This window comes from Mugil cephalus, chromosome 8 (genome assembly GCF_022458985.1).
Source record: "Mugil cephalus isolate CIBA_MC_2020 chromosome 8, CIBA_Mcephalus_1.1, whole genome shotgun sequence".
Classification (NCBI taxonomy): Eukaryota; Metazoa; Chordata; class Actinopteri; order Mugiliformes; family Mugilidae; genus Mugil; species Mugil cephalus.
The window spans coordinates 5627511-5648882 of NC_061777.1; the positions used below are offsets into that span (position 1 = coordinate 5627511).

General features: G+C 40.5%; 1 protein-coding gene across 1 annotated transcript; it reads left to right on the forward strand.

Annotated features, from left to right (window-relative positions):
- The first annotated feature begins 7573 nt into the window (after nucleotides 1-7573).
- On the forward strand, nucleotides 7574-9966 carry LOC125012397 (C-C motif chemokine 19-like). Its single transcript, XM_047592331.1, has 4 exons — nucleotides 7574-7753; nucleotides 8634-8757; nucleotides 8854-8965; nucleotides 9808-9966. Exons 1-4 carry the CDS (start codon nucleotides 7690-7692, stop codon nucleotides 9838-9840), a joined length of 333 nt encoding a protein of 110 aa, XP_047448287.1. The 5' UTR covers nucleotides 7574-7689; the 3' UTR covers nucleotides 9841-9966.
- Nucleotides 9967-21372: the final 11406 nt, after the last annotated feature.

The following is a 21372-nucleotide window of genomic DNA, read 5'->3' on the forward strand; positions in this document are numbered from 1 at the left end:
TTATCCACGCTTTTTACTTAAAATATCTCAGCACTCAGTTTGATATTGACATTTATTCACCCTTATCACAACTGCGTGGTTAAATTTATTATTTTACGTAAAATACAGCTAAGTTTGCTACACACATGCACGGCCGTGAGCTGTGAATGCTGGAAAATAATGACATTTCTTTTCGCATTTAGCCTAAAACACACCTGCGTCTACGCATGGTCTCACAGAGCCACAGACTGACTTGCTCTGGCTTTATCACTTTGCATTAATTATTATCTGGTATCATGTATCTGAAACATTTCAGACGTGCCGGCAAACGCACATCCTGAGCACATCTTTGGTTGTTAGATGCTCGATAACGACACAGTTGTGAACTTGGCCCCGCGGTTTTATTCAGGCTGCTCGATGAAAGCTGAGATTAAAAGTGCCGCCTGCAAATGTTGAACCTGCGCAGTAAATGAGCCGTGAATCCACAACTACGGGTCAAAAGAGGATGAAAATCCTCTTGTAGGGAGTTACCGTTTGCACCTCAATCGTAGAAATTGTGGAAATGAACATGGCTTACCTGCATGTCAAAACACAGACATACTCTTTTACTGTGGCCTGATGCATGAATGCATTTACTGCTCACACCCAGAGGACAGACACTTCCCCTGCTGCTAAAGAAAATCATCCCCCAATGAATACATTACTCAACATAAAGGAGAGGGTAAACAAGGCAGAGGGACCATGTGACTTTCAGGAAAGCGGTGGCGGCCTATATAGGTTGAGATTTACAAGAGATGAGATTTACTTAAAAAATGATCTGAAACTAAAGGAAATAGGCAAGAAGCATGTCACGCTGTTCAAATGAGAGAACAGAGCCCTATTTAAAGTAGAAATCCAAACATTTGACAAGAAATCAAAGCCCTGCTTTAAATAGTCTTGTTGTTGGGTTGAAACCAAGAGCAGTGGCGTAGAGCTGAGGTGGAGACAAGTGGTCTATTTTGTATGAGTTTAAACAGCTGGACCGTTCATAATACATTCATAGTACTCCATGCTGTAGTTGTTTTTTTTTTCTTCCCCCAATTAAAACAAGGAAATGTCTATTTGCAGCCCCTCAGCATTAACTCCTTAGACAGCATACTGATCTGACATAACATTATGACCACCTTCCTTATATTGTGTAGGTATCCCTTATGACGCAAGGGGTCTCTGTGGATCGTCCCACAGACACTTGACCAGTTTGGTATCTAGTGAATTAGGAGGCCAGGTCAACACCTTGTACACCTTTTTTTTTTTTTTTCAGGCTGCATCCTGGGGTCGGGGGTTCCTGGTCTTATCTTGAATGTAAGGTTTAAAAGTTTCCTAGAAAAACACTGATTTGTCACATGATGGTCAGTGTGATTCACTTCTCCTGTCAGTGATTTTAATGTTGTGGCTGATGGGTGAATTTTCGTTTTCCTTCCTGTGTCCACACGACAAAAGCAATAAGTCATTTTAAAAGAAAGCTGACACTGGTTGCTGATGGATGTGATGTGCAATATATCTAAGTTTCTCCCGTTCTGATTCATTATCCAATCACATGTGTTTGTTTCACCAGGTCATTATTCGATGGATGTCAGTGCTGGCCATGCTTGACCTGTAGCATGGAACGATAACACTGAAGCGTAATGGCAGCTGAGATTGTTTTTGAACGTATTTGACAAGTGCTTTATTTGAACAGCTGCATCGTAGCTTCACTGTACGACTGGCAGTAGTTCCAACAATCTTCTGGCTGCTGATCAACTACGATAAAGAGCGATCTGTTCGCAGCCCCTCGACATGTTCTTCTCCGGCTGCTGTCCTTCCTGTTGTTCAGCGGTTATTGTTGGATACGAGCGCTGTAAGGTCATGGTCAGATGTACTCATGGACATGAAAGTTTTCTTGCAGATACTATTTTTTTTTTGTTATCTTTTGTCACTCAAGCAACACCGGATGTTACGAATTAAAGGATAATAAATAACATTAAAAAAAAAATGTATTGCTTTAGTTAAGATGTAAAAAAAGTCCTAACATGAGCCATCATTGTTGTCATCTTTTACTGAGAATCTGAACTAGATTGCTCAACATTTCAAACTGTTCCTAGTATCAGGTGTAAGTAACTTGTGAAGAAGTCTTAACCTGGATGATGACATATGATGGACAGGTGTTTATGAATCACGAACCCTGTGAAGCTACGGTACAACTCTTCCTTTTCTTGATGGCTGATAACTGAACTGTGTGCTCTGCAGTGGGATGAAGAAGCAGGCCTGCCAGGCACACCCATGAGCAAAAGTAGATAACGTCTTGTTATGTCATGGACCTGTGAATCTCTCACACATTTTTTGTGGCCTTTATAAGGAGGCAATAATACAAACATGTCTATTTAAAAAAAAAAAAAAAAAACTAAACATAATCTTTTATCCTTTACCTGAAAACTTGACTAAACTTAAAAAAAAATTCTATGTTTTGCATATTAAGGTCTCAAAGACCTCATTATGCTGAAATGAAACTTATCATGTGCCTGTCTTCTTTTCCTTGGAAATGTCATTGGCTAATTCTGGAGTGTTTAGAATTTGACTGAGTGAATGCTGAAGAGGAACTAAACTCTGCAGGTGTGGGAAGCCACAAATTATGCATGCTATGAAATTAAACCAATGCATGTCATTATTCCTTCCTGAAGCACTGACATGTTAATAACAAAAAGGCCAGTAACTCCAAGTGGAATGCCGTGTCCCCTAAGTTTCGTTTTCTGTCATAGTTTGTCAAGTTGTGCAGTTATTGTGAGCTTCGTGTTCAGGCTTGTTTTATTGGTTTTGAAGTGCAGCCAGGGGTGTTTGGTGTCATTTACCGGAGTTTGTTTGTTCCACAGAGGGGAATTCCAGCAGCCACAGATACAGCATGTGTCTATGTGTGTGTGTCTATCGTTTAAATGTGCCCCTGTGTGTAGTCTTCGCAAGTGGGCTTACTAAACTTATAAGTTCGCCTTTGGGATCAAATTAGTTTTATATGTACCCGGTCGACTGTAGAACTTTAAGCAGTTTGCATACTTTTCCCCATTAAGCTAGTGAGACTGCAGAATGTTCTGTTTTAGATTAATGAACCCAGTAACCACTGATCCAGCTAGTCACTTGCAGAAAATTGTGAGGCGTTGGCATGTTCTCCCTGTGCCGGTTTTGAGTGGATACTCTGGCTTTCTCCCACAGTTCAGGTAGCCTAATTGGGCATTAATAGTTGCTTTTCTCTTTGTGTCAGCCTTGTGATAGACCGCTGTTGTCAGCCTCTGCACAGACGATGAAAAGAGGAAGTACAGAGAGCTCATCCGTGGCTTTGTGGAACCACCTCCAGATCAGTGCTGGAAGAACCAAAGGTGGACCTCTGCGGGTGCAAACACTCACCTCCCAAACCAGCGAACATCAAGGGAATAGACACTGAGATGAGCTGGACTGACTTGTAGAGTGCACTAATGCACTCTACAAGGAAGGACAGGGGACACTCTATCTGTCGAGTACACTCAGATCCTTCAGAGTGCATCACTCCTGAGGGCTTTTTTTTATGACCGTCTACTATTGTGTGGTCTGCAGGAGACAGGAATAGACTTAAGAAACTAGCCAGGAAGCAAGTAGCTGGAGACAGGAAGATGTTGAGAAAACTATCATCCTCATTGGAGAACATTTATCACTGGCTGCATGGGACTCGAGCACCCTACGGCTTTAGCACTGCAATTTAATAATTATTATAATTATTTAATTTAGTGATTTATTCCGAACATGCAAATTATATGTATATATGGACAAATGATAATCTTAATAAAACAAAATACAATAAAATGAATATGTAGGATATATAAAGGAATATCTTATTTAGCCATACTGTGTCCTTTAATGAGACATTGAATCTGGAGTTGACCCTGTTGTCAGGTGAACGCACCAACTCTGTCTCCACGGGTCTTCTGGATACTTAATTATTCATAAACTATCTTAAAATGGTGCACAGGAAGGTGACATTAATGAAGTTGTTCAGTTGTATCAACAGTTGTGTATTTACTGGCAGCACCTGCTGTAAGGTGCGTGGGAAAACCATCATACAACCTAATATCCAGTCCATTGCACCATCTAGTGGTCAAACCCGTGATAGTGCAACCAGATGCTCTGCTGTAAAAACTGTGATGCTCACTATTTGTGAAGTGTTCAACTTCGTGAAGATGCAGATAAAATCGTGCAGTTAAGGTGTCTTGTCTTTGGAGAGGAAACCGCTACATGACAACTTTGTCAAAGTATCAACACTTCTGAATGCCGTAGAACAGCACCGTTCCTAAAGACGTTCACTCATTTGCTATTAGGAAACAGTCTCTCTGGTCAACACGTTTCTACAGAACCTTCTGAGTGTGTTGAGTTTTGGAGACTTTGAAGCTTATTTCCAAACATCTGAAGTTTCTGTGTTTCCCCTACTCTTGAGCAATTCTACTGTTTTGTTGTAATTATTTATTTGCATCATCATTATGCATCATTTTAATCATCGTCCCCGTGAGGCAGGACGCTCTGCATGGTGCTGCGTTCAAGATGTACTTCCTGTTGTGCTCACCTCCAAGGTTTTCTGGTTGTTATGCATCTGGCCTCTCTCGGGACACTCCTTCACCAGCTGTTGTATCAGTCCCGTGATGGGCCATCTTGGCGCTGGTGAGGCCCTTCACTATAGACGTCATAGTGAACGGTCTGAACCTCGTCTTTAAGAAAACCATCTTTAACAAGGTATTAAATCAAGATCATTTAACCTCTTATTATTCCAGTCTTTTTGTTAAAAATACGCTTAAGTTGGACGTACCCAAAGTAAATTGAATGCTGTTCACGAACATATATTCTTCGTCTCTTTTGAAAGCCAAGACTCTGAAGTTTCTATCACAAAACTCAGAATCACTGTAAGTGGTATTGTTCTTGAGGAATCAAAGTTGGTACAGTTAAAAAAAAAAAAATAAAAAAAAAATAAAAGTTGTTGGGGTTGTCTGATTTTTTTTGTCTTATCCTGTATTGACTTTTATTAATGACATCAGAAGAAAATAACATATTGCATGGAACATTTACTCAAATACAGCTCATATGCAGAGCTACTGCTGTCCCATATATGACCCAGAGGAGTGTTGAAGAAAACAATAATTAGTCACAAGTGGAATGCCAATAATGGAAGATTTATTGGACCAGACGGACTGTAGCCTCTGCACTTGTGGTAGCATAATTATAGAAGCACACAATTATAACTTCTTGTGTTTAATGAAGTGGTTGACACAAAGAAAACCCACGCAGACACAGAGAGAACATGCAAACTCCACCCCGAAAGGCCCGAGCTGGACTCGAACGCGGACCTTCTCGCTGGGAGGCATCAGCGCTAACCACTTTCTTTAGGTGTTCGGTTAGAATATACAGTACTAGCTTCTAGCAATATTGATTTCAGTGTGAATACGCCTAAATTTACAGTATCTGTATCACAATATTTATTGCGCCATGAACCGTAAGTGCGTCCACTACATTGCACTGTTGTTAGCGTTAAGCCTAGCTTAGTCATCATGCCATTCCACATCCACTTCTACTCAATGTGTAAATGAGCTACACTGAATGCAATAAGATCTACTGAGAACGCAAAATTCATGTTTCCAGTTATTTTTGTTGAAAACCAATTCAGCAGTAATATGCAGTGATATTATAATGCAACTAATTACTTTGAAATTACAGTAACAAGTTATGGTTATGTTACGGTTTCAGCAGTGATCAGACCCAAAAGCAGACACTGGCTCACAATTATAGTTGAACAAGTTTATTTGTGACACGGTGAATAAAGTGGAAGGGAGAGGGGCTGCCATGACGAATAATGACTTAATGCATCATGTTTTTGAAGTAACTTGCCTAAAAACTGGTAATAGGGCCCTTTAAAGCCTATTCGAAGGGTGATCTGCTAAAGCATGCAATATTTAAATTACCGTAACTCACAAAAGATTTGCGTTATTGACAATATTGAAAGTGTGGCTGAACACTGAGAAGTTGTTCTTTTGTCTGGAAGACTTTCGTGACACCTAAAAGGTATAACTACCTTGTGTTCGTTCGTTTTTACCAGCGAATTCCTCCAAACAACTCTCTTCCGGCGGCTCCCCGGTCTTGCGTCGCTCCCCAACCTGCAGCCAACACCAACGCTGCATCATCATTACCGTAATGGCAGGTTATTTCCTATGTCGGCTACATGTCTCCAAATTCTCGCTGAAATGTTCCCATTGCCAAACATCCCAGGGTGGACATGAGCTGGATGTGCACTGGGATGGCTTTGGTGCGGTTTGTCTCTCTCTCCAACAAGAGTTTTAAATGATGGCATAAATCCGTCAGTATGTTTTTGATGAAGCGTGTTGAACAAATCAGAACAGTCATTAAAAACTCGCTCCCTGTGGTTCTTAAAATCCTCCAATAGCACAGGACAAGCAATGGTACTTGTACTTCAACTTTTCTTTTCAGTTTGTCTTTTATAGCTTGTCACACCAATTATTCAAAATGTCTGCTAAATTACTGACTGAGCATTTTTATTATTAGAGGAGACCGGCAATATGTGGTAACGTGTGAAGTTTGAGATGCTGCTGAACACTTTGACTCTGTTAATGGGTTCTATGTGTAGTTTCACTGTTCTACCACTAGATTTTGTGTCTTCGCACGGTCAGAGTTGTGTGTAAATTAACACAAATTGATAAATTCCATTTGCACACACATCGGCGATGAGTTCATCATTGAATGTGCAGAAGGTTTTGGTCTCCGTGATTCAAATAATCAGCTCGTCATCAAGCTCTGCAGTGGCCTGATAAGGACCCGTTCATTTGAATCAGGTGTGGTGGAGGAGGGAAACATAAAAAACATGCAGGGCAGTGGGTCGTGAGGAACGGAATTGAGAAACTGTACCTTAGATCAGTATGTAGCTTAAGGACTCTTCTCTGCTGTAGCTTTCTTTTTGTTTTGTTGTGTTTAATGCACCTTTTGCTACGTATCTATCATCTGTTATTATCCAATAACATGGATGAAATAACATGTAAATATATAATACATGCAACTCCTGTTTGCATTTAACCTGTCTGCTCTTTATTATTACAGACGGTTTGGAGTTTTTTACTATAGAACCATTTTTTTATTTTTTATTTTTTTACATATACTGTGTATTGTTGTATTTTTTGTGTCTTGTTTAACAGGTCTTGCTGCTCACATGAATAGATAGGTTAGGATGTCCTTGTAATATTACACAGGTCACAACATTAAAACAACTGACACTGGTTATCTTGTTACAAATCAACGCCTGGGACGAGGCAGGCAGCAAGTGTGACCAGCGACCACTTTCCTCATCATTTATTCTCCTTATCAAATACAAGACATGAAAGAAAACAAATAAGATGCATAACAAGGTTAGATAAGCCATCACGGCTAAATAAACCTGCACGTGACACACTTCGACAAGATATAGAGTAAACACAAAACCTTTTCTTTTAAAACAGGAGGGGCCAGGAGAAAAAGAAAAGTGAAACCAACACTGGACACTCTCTTCACACTATATAAAGAGTGAAAAACACACAGGGCAGTCACCTCACTCTGCTCTGCAGCAAGAAGGCAGCGGAAGGAAGAGCATCCGCTCTCATCGACCAGCGTCCAGAGAAACCGACAGACGACCTCGACTCAGACATGGCTTCGTGGTGTGATGTCAAGCTCTTCCTCTGCATCCTCGTCGTCACCTGCTACTGCACCGGTGAGTATTTTCAGGCGCTTTATTTTTTCTTTCTTTCTACGCTTAAAAAGATCACAGGATGAAATTCATCCAAACACATCCACTTGAAATGAGTCCAAAAGGAAAGAAGCAGAATAAAAAACATCAGCGGCCTCTCAGTTTATCTGATATCTAGTTCTAGTTTACTAGGACCTACAAATAAGAATTTATCCTGCTAGTCAGGTTGGACAGATCAGGAACAGGTGCTACAAATAGAATAAATCATTAAGTATACATAAGAAGTAAAGCGTGATATATGTAAAAACAATTAGATTATAATTTAAAGATACATCACTTCTTAAGTATGTGAGCATTACTTATCAGGGAAAAGAATCAAGATAAATACTGGGATTTTTTTTTTTTTTTAACCCCTCCTGCAAGGTGTGGTGCCGGCATTCCCCTACACCTCCAGCCTGCTTTGTATTATGCAGAGCTAATGGTTAACGAAAGAAATTCCCGGTCAAGTGACAACAAAAATAAAACAAGTAATAGGATAAGAGCAATGATAATAAAACGAAACATAAGGGTAATTACAAAGCCGAAAGCTGCACCCAAGGAACTTTAGATAAAAGCACATTCAAATAGATCTAATGTAATCTCGTACCGCTGTTGTAAGGCTCGCCCAGCTATAACACCTGCTATCTGGCGGTAATTCAGAATTTATCTTAGTCATTAGATCATAGTATGAAACTCTCTGCAGATATAAAAACTTCGTAAAGATAAGTGCTGTCAAGTACTACAGGAATCAAGCCATAGCTGCTACTACTACTACTACTTTGAGAACGGTCAGGGAAAAGCTGAACAGTTACGTCAGTTTCGGACACTTTACGCTGAATTAAACCGGATCTTCTCTGTCTTTCAGTGACACTGGCGCAGATGCCCATTGACTGCTGCCTGAGTGTCAAAAACAAAGAGGTTGCAGCAACTCACATCGGTGACTACCGCTACCAGCCCAGCGGACATGACTGCTCTGTGGAGGCCGTGATGTAAGTCCAGGTGGCAAAGAGTCCACTATAAGATTATGAGTGTCTGCGATCAAAGCGTTGCCCTGACCTGGATGTTGATGTTGTTTGTTCTTGTAGCCTTGTGACCAGACGTGGGAGGACGCACTGCGTTCCACCTCAAGAGCCGTGGGTCCTGAAGGTTCAGGCCCACGTGAACAACCTGAAGAAATTCTGCAAGACTTCCAGCAAGGTGAAGCTTTGCTCTGTTCTGCTGCCCTGCGCTGTGAAACAAGGACAGTGTTAAATATGTTTAGCGCGGTATTTAAATCCACCATGAAGTCAGCAAAAGACACAAAAAAAAAAGTCCACTTCCACTGCTCCTTGTTAGATCTCTTCATGTTTTATCTGTGAGAAACAGCCCTGATGAAAAAGGAACCGTGCAATATTTATGCAAAATAGTTTACAGAGGAAATGAAATCACCAGTATCACCCTGACATTTAGTTTTAGTTAAGTTAGTTGTAGCTGAAACAATCCTGAAATGTTTGTGACTGGCGGGAGCCTCATTCAAGCCTCACTGATCTTTAAGTGTTAGTCAGTGAAACGTGAAACCACACAAGCCGCTCTGAGTCATGACTTTTGGTTCGATTCCAAAGCATGAACTGATCCCAGGTCTGATGTCGGCTGCTCACTTGCAGCATTGTAACAGGTGCATGTATTTGCGGTGCAGTAATTTGTAATATTAGAATGTTTTTGAGCTGTTGGTGAGTAGGATCTAGCATCCAGAGCAAATGACTTAAATAAAAGAGCAAGAGTGTTTCCATCCTTTTATAATAGAATTTGACAACAATAAATAGTCTGGCCTAGTTTGATAACTTTAAAAAAACAAAAATGGAGACAACACATGATAGAATAGAACATTTCAAACTACTTAATCTGCAGACCATAGTGCATTACATCCATCTTGGCTCAGCATTACCACAGAGGATTTATTTCCCCCCATTCCTTTAGAAAAGTCTACTTTTTGTGGCAAGAGGTTAAGTTTAAAGCAGTGATGACTTAACTTTGGTTTCTAAATGTTTATGTCTCCACAGTCCCGGCGCTGCGGAGGTGTGAATACCGAGTGACGAGGCAGCGACCGTGCCTGCCACCTGCAAGTGGAGCGTGGCGGAGATTGATAAGATTAAACTTTGTGATTCTTTGTCACTTTACTCCGTTGGAACTGAAACTGAATAAATGGTCTATCAGTGCAATCATGATTGGTTTGTTTATCTTTGCATCGCATTTACATGAAAACTACTCGTCTCTGGACGGTTTCGCTAAGACAGGACTAACCTGTCATCCTCTCTATTAGACTTTTAACAATGAGGAAAGATGGATGAACCGTGGATGGATGTATACTTGTTGACTTTAAGGCTTTATACAATTAAAACCCATGACTTACTTCAGAATTCTGCATAAAAATGACTCAAAGCATCCTCACACAAGTCTCGAAAGAAGACAAAGAGAACACAATTAAACAAATCAACCAGAGATCTTACACTTGGTATTCATGTATTCAGGAAAATGAGCCAGCGTCACCAACCAAGTGAGGTGCAAACATAGATCCATCTGCTCAGAAGTGTTTCCAATAAATCTAATGAGACAGCGGTGTCATTCAGTGCCTGTGTTGTCAAAATAAATCAGGGATTCGTCTCAGTCTGATCTTCATAACACACAAAGGAGCTTTCTGGGGTGCTCCAAAATAGAGTTGTTTTTGCTCATTAATCTGGAAAACAAACCCCCTCCCTGAAGACTTCATAAAACCAGACGGACTGAAAACAAATAGAGGACATTTCACACTACTGTTCCCCTCCACCAACAAAGACCACTTCTTAATAGTCTGAAATGTCTTCTCTAAAAAAACCCAGGGGAACTTCTAAGCAGCTAAAGGCCTCTTTCACGATGAGTCCACTGGTGTGATGGACAAAGACTCCGCTCTCTATCCAAAAACAACATTTCTGCCCATCTGCAGTTTGATAAACATCACGTGGACAAACCAGAAGACGAGTGGGAAACTTGTTTGTGGACGGATGAGAACAAAGTGGGATAGTTTAGTTTTAATAAGAGGCTCATGTCTGTATTCCAGCATCAGCATCCTCATCCTGTCCATGAAACATGGGAGTGGTAATGTTCTTGTGTGGGGTCTGTTTTGCTGCATCTGGGGTCAGGACGTCTTATCATCAGTACGTTTACATGCACGTGAAAAAAACCAAATTATTGCCTTAATCGGACTATAACAGGAGAACTTAAGTGCATGTAAACACGTTCTCATTATCCGTTGCGACACCCAGATAATGCGATTGGAATCGGAGTTTTCAGTCGGATAATGCGTGTGCGTATGCTCCACAACCGCTGCGCTGGCGTGTGACCCTGGAACAAAAATGTCCAAGAAAGCCGGGCATGGAAGAAGAAGAAGAGGCACGGAGCTGCTAGAAGAACCGTCTGAGGGATAGCGCGGATCTTACCTGCACCAGAAGTAGCGCAAACATTACGTACGAGATTAAAAAATTTACTATTATCCGTCTGGTTGTTGTTTGAAATGCTGGTCCACCGCATGAACGACTCTAGTTTATTATATCACGTAATAGGGCAACCGCAAATCTGGACGTATTAATGTGGTATTAACCCGCTGAAAAGACACGTATCGCCACCTAGTGTGGAGGAGGAGATCAGTCATTTGATTTTCTCACGATGCATGTAAACTGGGACAAGGACTGTAGTCAGAAAGTCAAATTTTGAGCATAGCTTGTTTAAGCTCTGCATGTTAATGCACTGATGGACCGATGAGTGAATTCTGAAAGAAAATGTCAGGATGTGTGTCTGTGAATTGAATCTGAAGAGAACGAGCCTGAGAACACAAGTCGTTCCACAAAAGGACGGTTAAGGAAGAACAAGTTAAAGTCCTGACCTCAGTCAAATAGAAATGTTGTGCTGGGACTTCCAACAAGAAAACCTCACCAGCATCTCAAAACTGAAACGGTTCTCTTCAGAGAAATGGGGAGATTAGTGATGACTGAGCAGAAGTTACTGGAAACGTCTCGCAACTTTAATGCAAAACATTTGGACGGCTGTTGACCTCAGCTGTAACTCACGCCCGTTATGGCCAAAGTTAAATTCAAGGCACTTCCACAATGGTTTCATTTTGAAGAGGCTGCTGCTCTCTCTGCATTGAAACTAATGATCCGGTAGAACTGCCGGTACGTTCTGTGGATTGGTCCTTGGAGGAGATTTAAAAACCAGTGAACCGAACTCTGAATTAGCACTTTACAGAAATACTGTGATTTCACTGCATTTTAAAAAAATTAAACCACTGAATATTTTAAGATAATTTATTGATCCCCATTGGGAAAATTTAAGTCAAGTCAAGAAAACCAGTGACCAAAGAAAATTAAAATAGACAATAGACAACAAAATAACCGCTATACAAGAACAAAGTGACGAAAGTTGTAGATATAATGACGATAAAGAGAATATTTTGCACAAAAGCAGAAATATTCTGAGATTGGTAACGTTTGTCTTCACTTGAATAGCAGTTGCATGAATTTGAAATATTTTGCGCACGTGTTCATGTTGTGCAGGGACATCCTGACATGAAGACTTGTGGTACATCATTGTCTTCACCTCTGGCGCTACTGGCAGACTGACGCGTGTGGTTTCGAGCTATAAAATGGAAGGCTGTAAAATCTGGCACCGACATCTGTGTTGAAACCCATTGTGGAGGATCTGTCATTTGGCATCATTACAAGATCAAAATGTTATTCTTACTCCGGTTTATGACACACAAAGCTTCCCACAAGCCTCAGCTGATGACTGCTTAGAGTAGTGATGAAAGCAGCACCACGTGGCACCACAGAGTCTTGTATCGTTAGTAAGGAAGAGTTTTAGGGCAAGAATGAGAGGAGGAAGATTTTTTATTTTTTTATCATGAACTTGGAGAAAAAAGTCAAAATGTTTTGAAAAAAAAAGTCGAAATAAAAACAAACTGTCTGTATTCATGGTGAATGTAATAATAGGAGAATAATAACTGGAAAAAAAATAATCACAAAACAATTTTATATTGTTAACCTTAATTACTAATTAAGCTCCTATAGACCCCTTCACGGTTTGTAAACAATGTGACGTTGTTTGAGGGGCGGGGCTTAACTGGATGCAACAACTATATAGACAACGCTATAGCCTCTAAACGGCGGTTAGCATATTTCAGTGAACTGTTTTGGCAAGAGTGGACGATGGATGGAGGATGTCAGAGTTGACTCTGACTGATATGGGACTACATTTGATGATGATTTGACCAAAGGAGGACACAGAAGGGACATAGTCTGGCCTGTCTTTATTAAGCGAAGCCTCTCCAACAAAGATATAACAAGAAGTTAAGTGGAAACACTGTGGAGGGTAACATAGCAACTGCAATACGAAGCGAACCTTGCGTTAGCTAGCGGTTAGCATTAACATTAGCATGAACATGTAACAAGAACCCCCTAAATAAGGATTAAGTTTATATTAGTCTACCCCATGACCCCATAAACAAATAGATCAGTTTTACGAAAAACTGGATATCAGAAGGGTCAACTTAATAAGCAGGTGGATTTATCTATGAGAGTGAAAAGATCTCATGTGTGCAAGAGTATCACTCCAAAATATATACTCTCTGCATGTGCAACGAGATGTAGTTTCAAACTAACAAACCTCAAATGACCTGCACCTACTCTCCAAGCATTCCTAAATATTAGCTGTTAATCTTTTGTGGAATGCATGCAGGCAGCGCCAGGAGTTGATCGTTTAGGGTGTCTGTGTGTGTGTGTGTGTGTGTGTGTGTGTCTGTGTGTGTGTGTGTGCATTCGCGTCGTAGATTACAATCTGACTCCGAGAGAGTTGTTGAGCAACAGCGGAAGTACTCTCCCAGAGGCAAAGGTTTTGCCTGAATCTGTGGTCATCGGGATGATGGGATAAGAGATGAAAGACATCGGCCAAATTGTTATTTTAAGTGTTGGTATCGGCACCGAATTTCACAGAATCGGTGCATCCCTTTTCTGAAACTTAGCTTTGGGTTGATTCACTGTCACTGCTCTTGATGTGCTGGTTCTTTTCATCATACTTGTTGGGATGTATTGTCACTAGTGGTGGGCTGCTGTGGATACTTGCATGCATGCATGCTGCAGTAATTATAGTGCTAATAGTTAGCACTAAACCAGACAACTTCTTTGTTTTATAGGTGGCTCAATGTCACTCAAATTACACCGATCAGGCACCTCTACCTCTACCATCTGCTGACCATCTTAGCTTAACGCAGAGACTGAAAACAGGTGTAATCATCGAATTAATATGTATTTTTTCACTAAAATGTAAACTCAACTCTTGCTGTCACTTCTAGTGAAGAAAAACACAAGTTTGTTCCTTTAAAAGCACATTCATGAGATGTTGTTACCAAAACAGTGAAATCTCGTTGTGTAAAATGAATTTCACTTCCCAACATGATGCCAACCGTATCAGTCAGTGGTCAAATAAATGACTCACATCTTTAACCACATATTGAAATAATTTATCTGGAAAAGCAAAGGAGGAATTCTCAGTAGCAGAAGATGAAAAATAGAAGTAAACCCTTGAGGTTTCTTTTGAATACAATACTGAGGGATATACTTCCCTGTCTATTAAATCAAAATACACTTAGTAATCAAACTTTTTTTTGTTGCTACATATTATAAGTAAATACTGAGATCACCACTGTGTAAAACCAGGACATAATATATTACATTACAAAAGTAAATCTTTGGTAATTACGAATACTGTGCACTTTAAATACTGTTATTCTGCTGAGAGATAAGGCTGAACTTTCTCCTATTAACTGAGACCCAGCTGTAGAAACGTAATCACCCCAACAGCTGCTGTAGATTTCCTGTAATGTAGGTTAGAGTGTATCGATATGAAGCTGGACGTCTCAGAGTTAAACCGAGCCAGCGTTTGGATCAAAGCAAGTTGGCAAACTTGAATATTTACATGCAAAGAAGTTTACTCTTTGTCTCTTTCGTGTTTTGGCTTCGTCCCTTACAAAACATCTTTGCGCTTTCGGTTCGTCAAAAGTATGATTCACAAGATCATTGAGATAGTTCTGAGTTTACTTGACCCTTGGAAGATTGCCAAAGAGCGCTTCTAGTGATGCTAAAGTAGAGTTTCGGGAGCAGGACCACACCTCAACCGCACCTCTTCTGGCTTAAATACCCTCCTGACCCACTCATATTCTTCTGTTCTTGATTCCGCACGGCTTCAGCGGATTCTTTCTTGAAGCTTCCCTACATCGCGCTCAATCCATCCCATCATAACAATAGTCCCTGGTAGTGAATTCTCATTTCAATGCACAAGTGTGATTGTTTTTACATGTCTATATCCAAATACTTTCAGGTCAAGTTTTGTCTATATTTCCAAAATTCCTCCTTTGTTTCTCCATATCACGGCCCTTTTTTTTGACTCGCCGCTCTTGCGTGGAGTCACGTGTGACCTACTGAAAAACTGAGATCAAATCTGCGCAAGAATTTACAGATTACAAGACTGAAACAAGTTCTCCTTCAACCCGGAGTTTCCGCTGCCTCCGTCAACGTGGTGATTCTGCTTGCCACGTTTATCCACGCTTTTTACTTAAAATATCTCAGCACTCAGTTTGATATTGACATTTATGAGCTGTGAATGCTGGAAAATAATGACATTTTTTTTCGCATTTAGCCTAAAACACACCTGCGTCTACGCATGCTCTCACAGAGCCACAGACTGACTTGCTCTGGCTTTATCACTTTGCATTAATTATTATCTGGTATCATGTGTCTGAAACATTTCAGACATGCCGGCAAACGCACATCCTGAGCATATCTTTAGTTGTTAGATGCTCGATAACGACACAGTTGTGAACTTGGTCTGCGGTTTTATTCAGGCTGCTCGATGAAAGCTGAGATTAAAAGTGCCGCCGCAAATGTTGAACTGCGCAGTAAATGAGCCGTGAATCCACAACTACGGGTCAAAAGAGGATGAAAATCCTCTTGTAGGGAGTTACCGTTTGCACCTCAATCGTAGAAATTGTGGAAATGAACATGGCTTACCTGCATGTCAAAACACAGACATACTCTTTTACTGTGGCCTGATGCATGAATGCATTTACTGCTCACACCCAGAGGACAGACACTTCCCCTGCTGGTAAAGAAAAGCATCCCCCAATGAATACATTACTCAACATAAAGGAGAGGGTAAACAAGGCAGAGGGACCATGTGACTTTCAGGAAAGCGGTGAGAGCCTCTATAGGTTGAGATTTACAAGAGATGAGATTTACTTAAAAAATGATCTGAAACTAAAGGAAACAGGCAAGAAGCATGTCACGCTGTTCAAATGAGAGAACAGAGCCCTATTTAAAATAGAAATCCAAACATTTGACAAGAAATCAAAGCCCTGCTTTAAATAGTCTTGTTGTTGGGCTGAAACCAAGAGCAGTGGCGTACGGCTGAGATGGAGACAAGTGGTCTATTTTGTATGAGTTTAAACAGCTGGACCGTTCATAATACATTCATAGTACTACATGCCGTAGTTGGTTTTTTTTTTTTCTTCCCCCAATTAAAACAAGGAAATGTCTATTTGCAGCCCCTCAGAATTAACTCCTTAGACAGCATACTGATCTGACATAACATTATGACCACCTTCCTTATATTGTGCAGGTATCCCTCATGACCCAAGGGGTCTCTGTGGATCGTCCCACAGACACTTGACCAGTTTGGTATCTAGTGAATTAGGAGGCCAGGTCAACACCTTGTACACCTTTTTTTTTTTTCAGGCTGCATCCTGGGGTCGGGGGTTCCTGGTCTTATCTTGAATGTAAGGTTTAAAAGTTTCCTAGAAAAACACTGATTTGTCACGTGATGGTCAGTGTGATTCACTTCTCCTGTCAGTGATTTTAATGTTGTGGCTGATGGGTGTATTTTTGTTTTCCTTCCTGTGTCAACACGACAAAAGCAATAAGTCATTTTAAAAGAAAGCTGATGGATGTGATGTGCAATATATCTAAGTTTCTCCCGTGCTGATTCATTATCCAATCACATGTGTTTGTTTCACCAGGTCGTTATTCGATGGACGTCAGTGCTGGCCATGCTTGACCTGTAGCATGGAACGATAACGCTGAAGCGTAATGACAGCTGAGATTGTTTTTGAACGTATTTGACAAGTGCTTTATTTGAACAGCTGCATCGTAGCTTCACTGTACGACTGGCAGTAGTTCCAACAATCTTTTTGGCTGCTGATCAACTACGATAAAGAGCGATCTGTTCGCAGCCCCTCGACATGTTCTTCTCCGGCTGCTGTCCTTCCTGTTGTTCAGCGGTTATTGTTGGATACGAGCGCTGTAAGGTCATGGTCAGATGTACTCATGGACATGAAAGTTTTCTTGCAGATACTTTTTTTTTTTTGTTATCTTTTGTCACTCAAGCAACACCGGATGTTACGATTTAAAGGATAATAAATAACATTAAAAAAAAAATGTATTGCTTTGGTAAAAAAAAAGTCCTAACATGAGCCATCATTGTTGTCATCTTTTACTGAGAATCTGAACTAGATTGCTCAACATTTCAAACTGTTCCTAGTATCAGGTGTAAGTAACTCGTGAAGAAGTCTTAACCTGGATGATGACATATGATGGACAGGTGTTTATGAATCACGAACCCTGTGAAGCTACGGTACAACTCTTCCTTTTCTTGATGGATGATAACTGAACTGTGTGCTCTGCAGTGGGATGAAGAAGCAGGCCTGCCAGGCACACCCATGAGCAAAAGTAGATAACGTCTTGTTATGTCATGGACCTGTGAATCTCTCACACAGTTTTTGTGGCCTTTATAAGGAGGCAATAATACAAACATGTCTATTTAAAAAAAAAAAAAAAAACTAAACAAAAAAACTTTTATCCTTTACCTGGAAACTTGACTAAACTTAAAAAAAAAATCTATGTTTTGCATATTAAGGTCTCAAAGACCTCATTATGCTGAAATGAAACTTATCATGTGCCTGTCTTCTTTTCCTTGGAAATGTCATTGGCTAATTCTGGAGTGTTCGAGATTTTGTCTGAGCGTCTGCTGAAGAGGAACTAAACTCTGCAGGTGTGGGAAGCCACAAATTATGCATGCTATGAAATTAAACCAATGCATGTCATTATTCCTTCCTGAAGCACTGACATGTTAATAACAAAAAGGCCAGTAACTCCAAGTGGAATGCCGTGTCCCCTAAGTTTCGTTTTCTGTCATAGTTTGTCAAGTTGTGCAGTTATTGTGAGCTTCGTGTTCAGGCTTGTTTTATTGGTTTTGAAGTGCAGCCAGGGGTGTTTGGTGCCATTTACCGGAGTTTGTTTGTTCCACAGAGGGGAATTCCAGCAGCCACAGATACAGTATGTGTCTATGTGTGTGTGTCTATCGTTTAAATGTGCCCCTGTGTGTAGTCTTCGCAAGTGGGCTTACTAAACTTATAAGTTCGCCTTTGGGATCAAATTAGTTTTATATGTACCCGGTCGACTGTAGAACTTTTAGCAGTTTGCATACTTTTCCCCATTAAGCTAGTGAGACTACAGAATGTTCTGTTTTAGATTAATGAACCCAGTAACCACTGATCCAGCTAGTCACTTGCAGAAAATTGTGAGGCGTTGGCATGTTCTCCCTGTGCCGGTTTTGAGTGGATACTCTGGCTTTCTCCCACAGTTCAGGTAGCCTAATTGGGCATTAATAGTTGTTTTTCTCTTTGTGTCAGCCTTGTGATAGACCGCTGTTGTCAGCCTCTGCACAGACGATGAAAAGAGGAAGTACAGAGAGCTCATCCGTGGCTTTGTGGAACCACCTCCAGATCAGTGCTGGAAGAACCAAAGGTGGACCTCTGCGGGTGCAAACACTCACCTCCCAAACCAGCGAACATCAAGGGAATAGACAGTGAGATGAGCTGGACCGACAGCACTAATGCACTCTACAAGGAAGGACAGGGGACACTCTATCTGTCGAGTACACTCAGATCCTTCAGAGTGCATCACTCCTGAGGGCTTTTTTTTTATGACCGTCTACTATTGTGTGGTCTGCAGGAGACAGGAATAGACTTAAGAAACTAGCCAGGAAGCAGGTAGCTGGAGACAGGAAGATGTTGAGAAAACTATCATCCTCAGTGGTGAACATTTATCACCTGCTGCATGGGACTCGAGCACCCTACGGCTTTAGCACTGCAATTTAATAATTATTATAATTATTTAATTTAGTGATTTATTCCGAACATGCAAATTATATGTATATATGGACAAATGATAAACTTAATAAAACAAAATACAATAAAATAAGTATGTAGGATATATAAAGGAATATCTTATTTAGCCATACTGTGTCCTTTAATGAGACATTGAATCTGGAGTTGACCCTGTTGCCAGGTGAACGCACCAACTCTGTCTCCACGGGTCTTCTGGATACTTAATTATTCATAAACTATCTTAAAATGGTGCACAGGAAGGTGACATAAATTAAGTTGTTCAGTTGTATCAACAGTTTTGTATTTGCTTCCAGCACCTGCCGTAAGGTGCATGGGAAAACCATCATACAACCTAATATTCAGTCCATTGCACCATCTAGTGGTCAAACCCGTGATAGTGCAACCAGATGCTCTGCTGTAAAAACTGTGATGCTCACTATTTGTGAAGTGTTCAACTTCGTGAAGATGCAGATAAAATCGTGCAGTTAAGGTGTCTTGTCTTTGGAGAGGAAACCACTACTTGACAACTTTGTCAAAGTATCAACACTTCTGAATGCCGTAGAACAGCACCGTTCCTAAAGACGTTCACTCATTTGCTATTAGGAAACAGTCTCTCTGGTCAACACGTTTCTACAGAACCTTCTGAGTGTGTTGAGTTTTGGAGACTTTGAAGCTTATTTCCAAACATCTTAAGTTTCTGTGTTTCCCCTACTCTTGAGCAATTCTACTGTTTTGTTGTAATTATTTATTTGCATCATCATTATGCATCATTTTAATCATCGTCCCCGTGAGGCAGGACGCTCTGCATGGTGCTGCGTTCAAGATGTACTTCCTGTTGTGCTCACCTCCAAGGTTTTCTGGTTGTTATGCATCTGGCCTCTCTCGGGACACTCCTTCACCAGCTGTTGTATCAGTCCCGTGATGGGCCATCTTGGCGCTGGTGAGGCCCTTCACTATAGACGTCATAGTGAACGGTCTGAACCTCGTCTTTAAGAAAACCATCTTTAACAAGGTATTAAATCAAGATCATTTAACCTCTTATTATTCCAGTCTTTTTGTTAAAAATACGCTTAATTTGGACGTACCCAAAATAAATTGAATGCTGTTCACGAACATATATTCTTCGTCTCTTTTGAAAGCCAAGACTCTGAAGTTTCTATCACAAAACTCAGAATCACTGTAAGTGGTATTGTTCTTGAGGAATCAAAGTTGGTACAGTTAAAAAAAAAAAAAAAAAAAAAAATAAAAGTTGTTGGGGTTGTCTGATTTTTTTTGTCTTATCCTGTATTGACTTTTATTAATGACATCAGAAGAAAATAACATATTGTATGGAACATTTACTCAAATACAGCTCATATGCAGAGCTACTGCTGTCCCATATATGACCCAGAGGAGTGTTGAAGAAAACAATAATTAGTCACAAGTGGAATGCCAATAATGGAAGATTTATTTTAACCAGGCGGACTGTAGCCTCTACACTTGTGGTAGCATAATTATAGAAGCACACAGTTATAACTTCTTGTGTTTAATGAAGTGGTTGACACAAAGAAAACCCACGCAGACACAGGGGGAACATGCAAACTCCACCCCGAAAGGCCTGAGCTGGACTCGAACATGGACCTTCTCGCTGGGAGGCATCAGTGTTAACCACTTTCTTTAGGTGTTCGGTTAGAATATACAGTAGTAGCTTCTAGCAATATTGATTTCAGTGTGAATCTCCTAAATTTACAGTATCTGTATCACAATATTTATTGCGCCATGAACCGTAAGTGCGTCCACTACATTGTACTGTTGTTAGCGTTAAGCCTAGCTTAGTCATCATGCCATTCCACATCCGCTTCTACTCGATGTGTAAATGAGCTACACTGAATGCAATAAGATCTACTGAGAACGCAAAATTCATAATTTCCAGTTATTTTTGTTGAAAACCAATTCAGCAGTAATATGCAGTGATATTACAATGCAACTAATTACTTTGAAATTACAATAACAAGTTATGGTTATGTTACGGTTTCAGCAGTGATCAGACCCAAAAGCAGAGGCTGGCTCAGTTATAGTTGAACAAGTTCATTCGTGACATGGTGAATAAAGTGGAAGGGAGAGGGGCTGCCATGACGAATAATGACTTAATGCATTATGTTTTTGAAGCAACTTGCCTAAAAACTGGTAATAGGGCCCTTTGAACCTTAAATGGATCGCCGGTGATCCTTTAAAGCATGCAATATTTAAATTACCGTAACTCACAAAAGATTTGCGTTATTGACAATATTGAAAGTGTGGCTCAACATTGGGAAGTTGTTCTTTTGTCTGGAAGACTTTCGTGACACCTCAAGAGTATAACTACCTTGTGTTTGTTCGTTTTTACCAGCAAATTCCTCCA

Coding starts and splice junctions, on each gene's coding strand:
- LOC125012397 (XM_047592331.1), top strand. CDS start 7,690: ATGGCTTCGTGGTGTGATGTCAAGCTCTTCCTCTGCATCCTCGTCGTC. Junction 7,754..8,633: donor CGTCACCTGCTACTGCACCG/GTGAGTATTTTC, acceptor TCTGTCTTTCAG/TGACACTGGCGCAGATGCCC. Junction 8,966..9,807: donor TCTGCAAGACTTCCAGCAAG/GTGAAGCTTTGC, acceptor ATGTCTCCACAG/TCCCGGCGCTGCGGAGGTGT.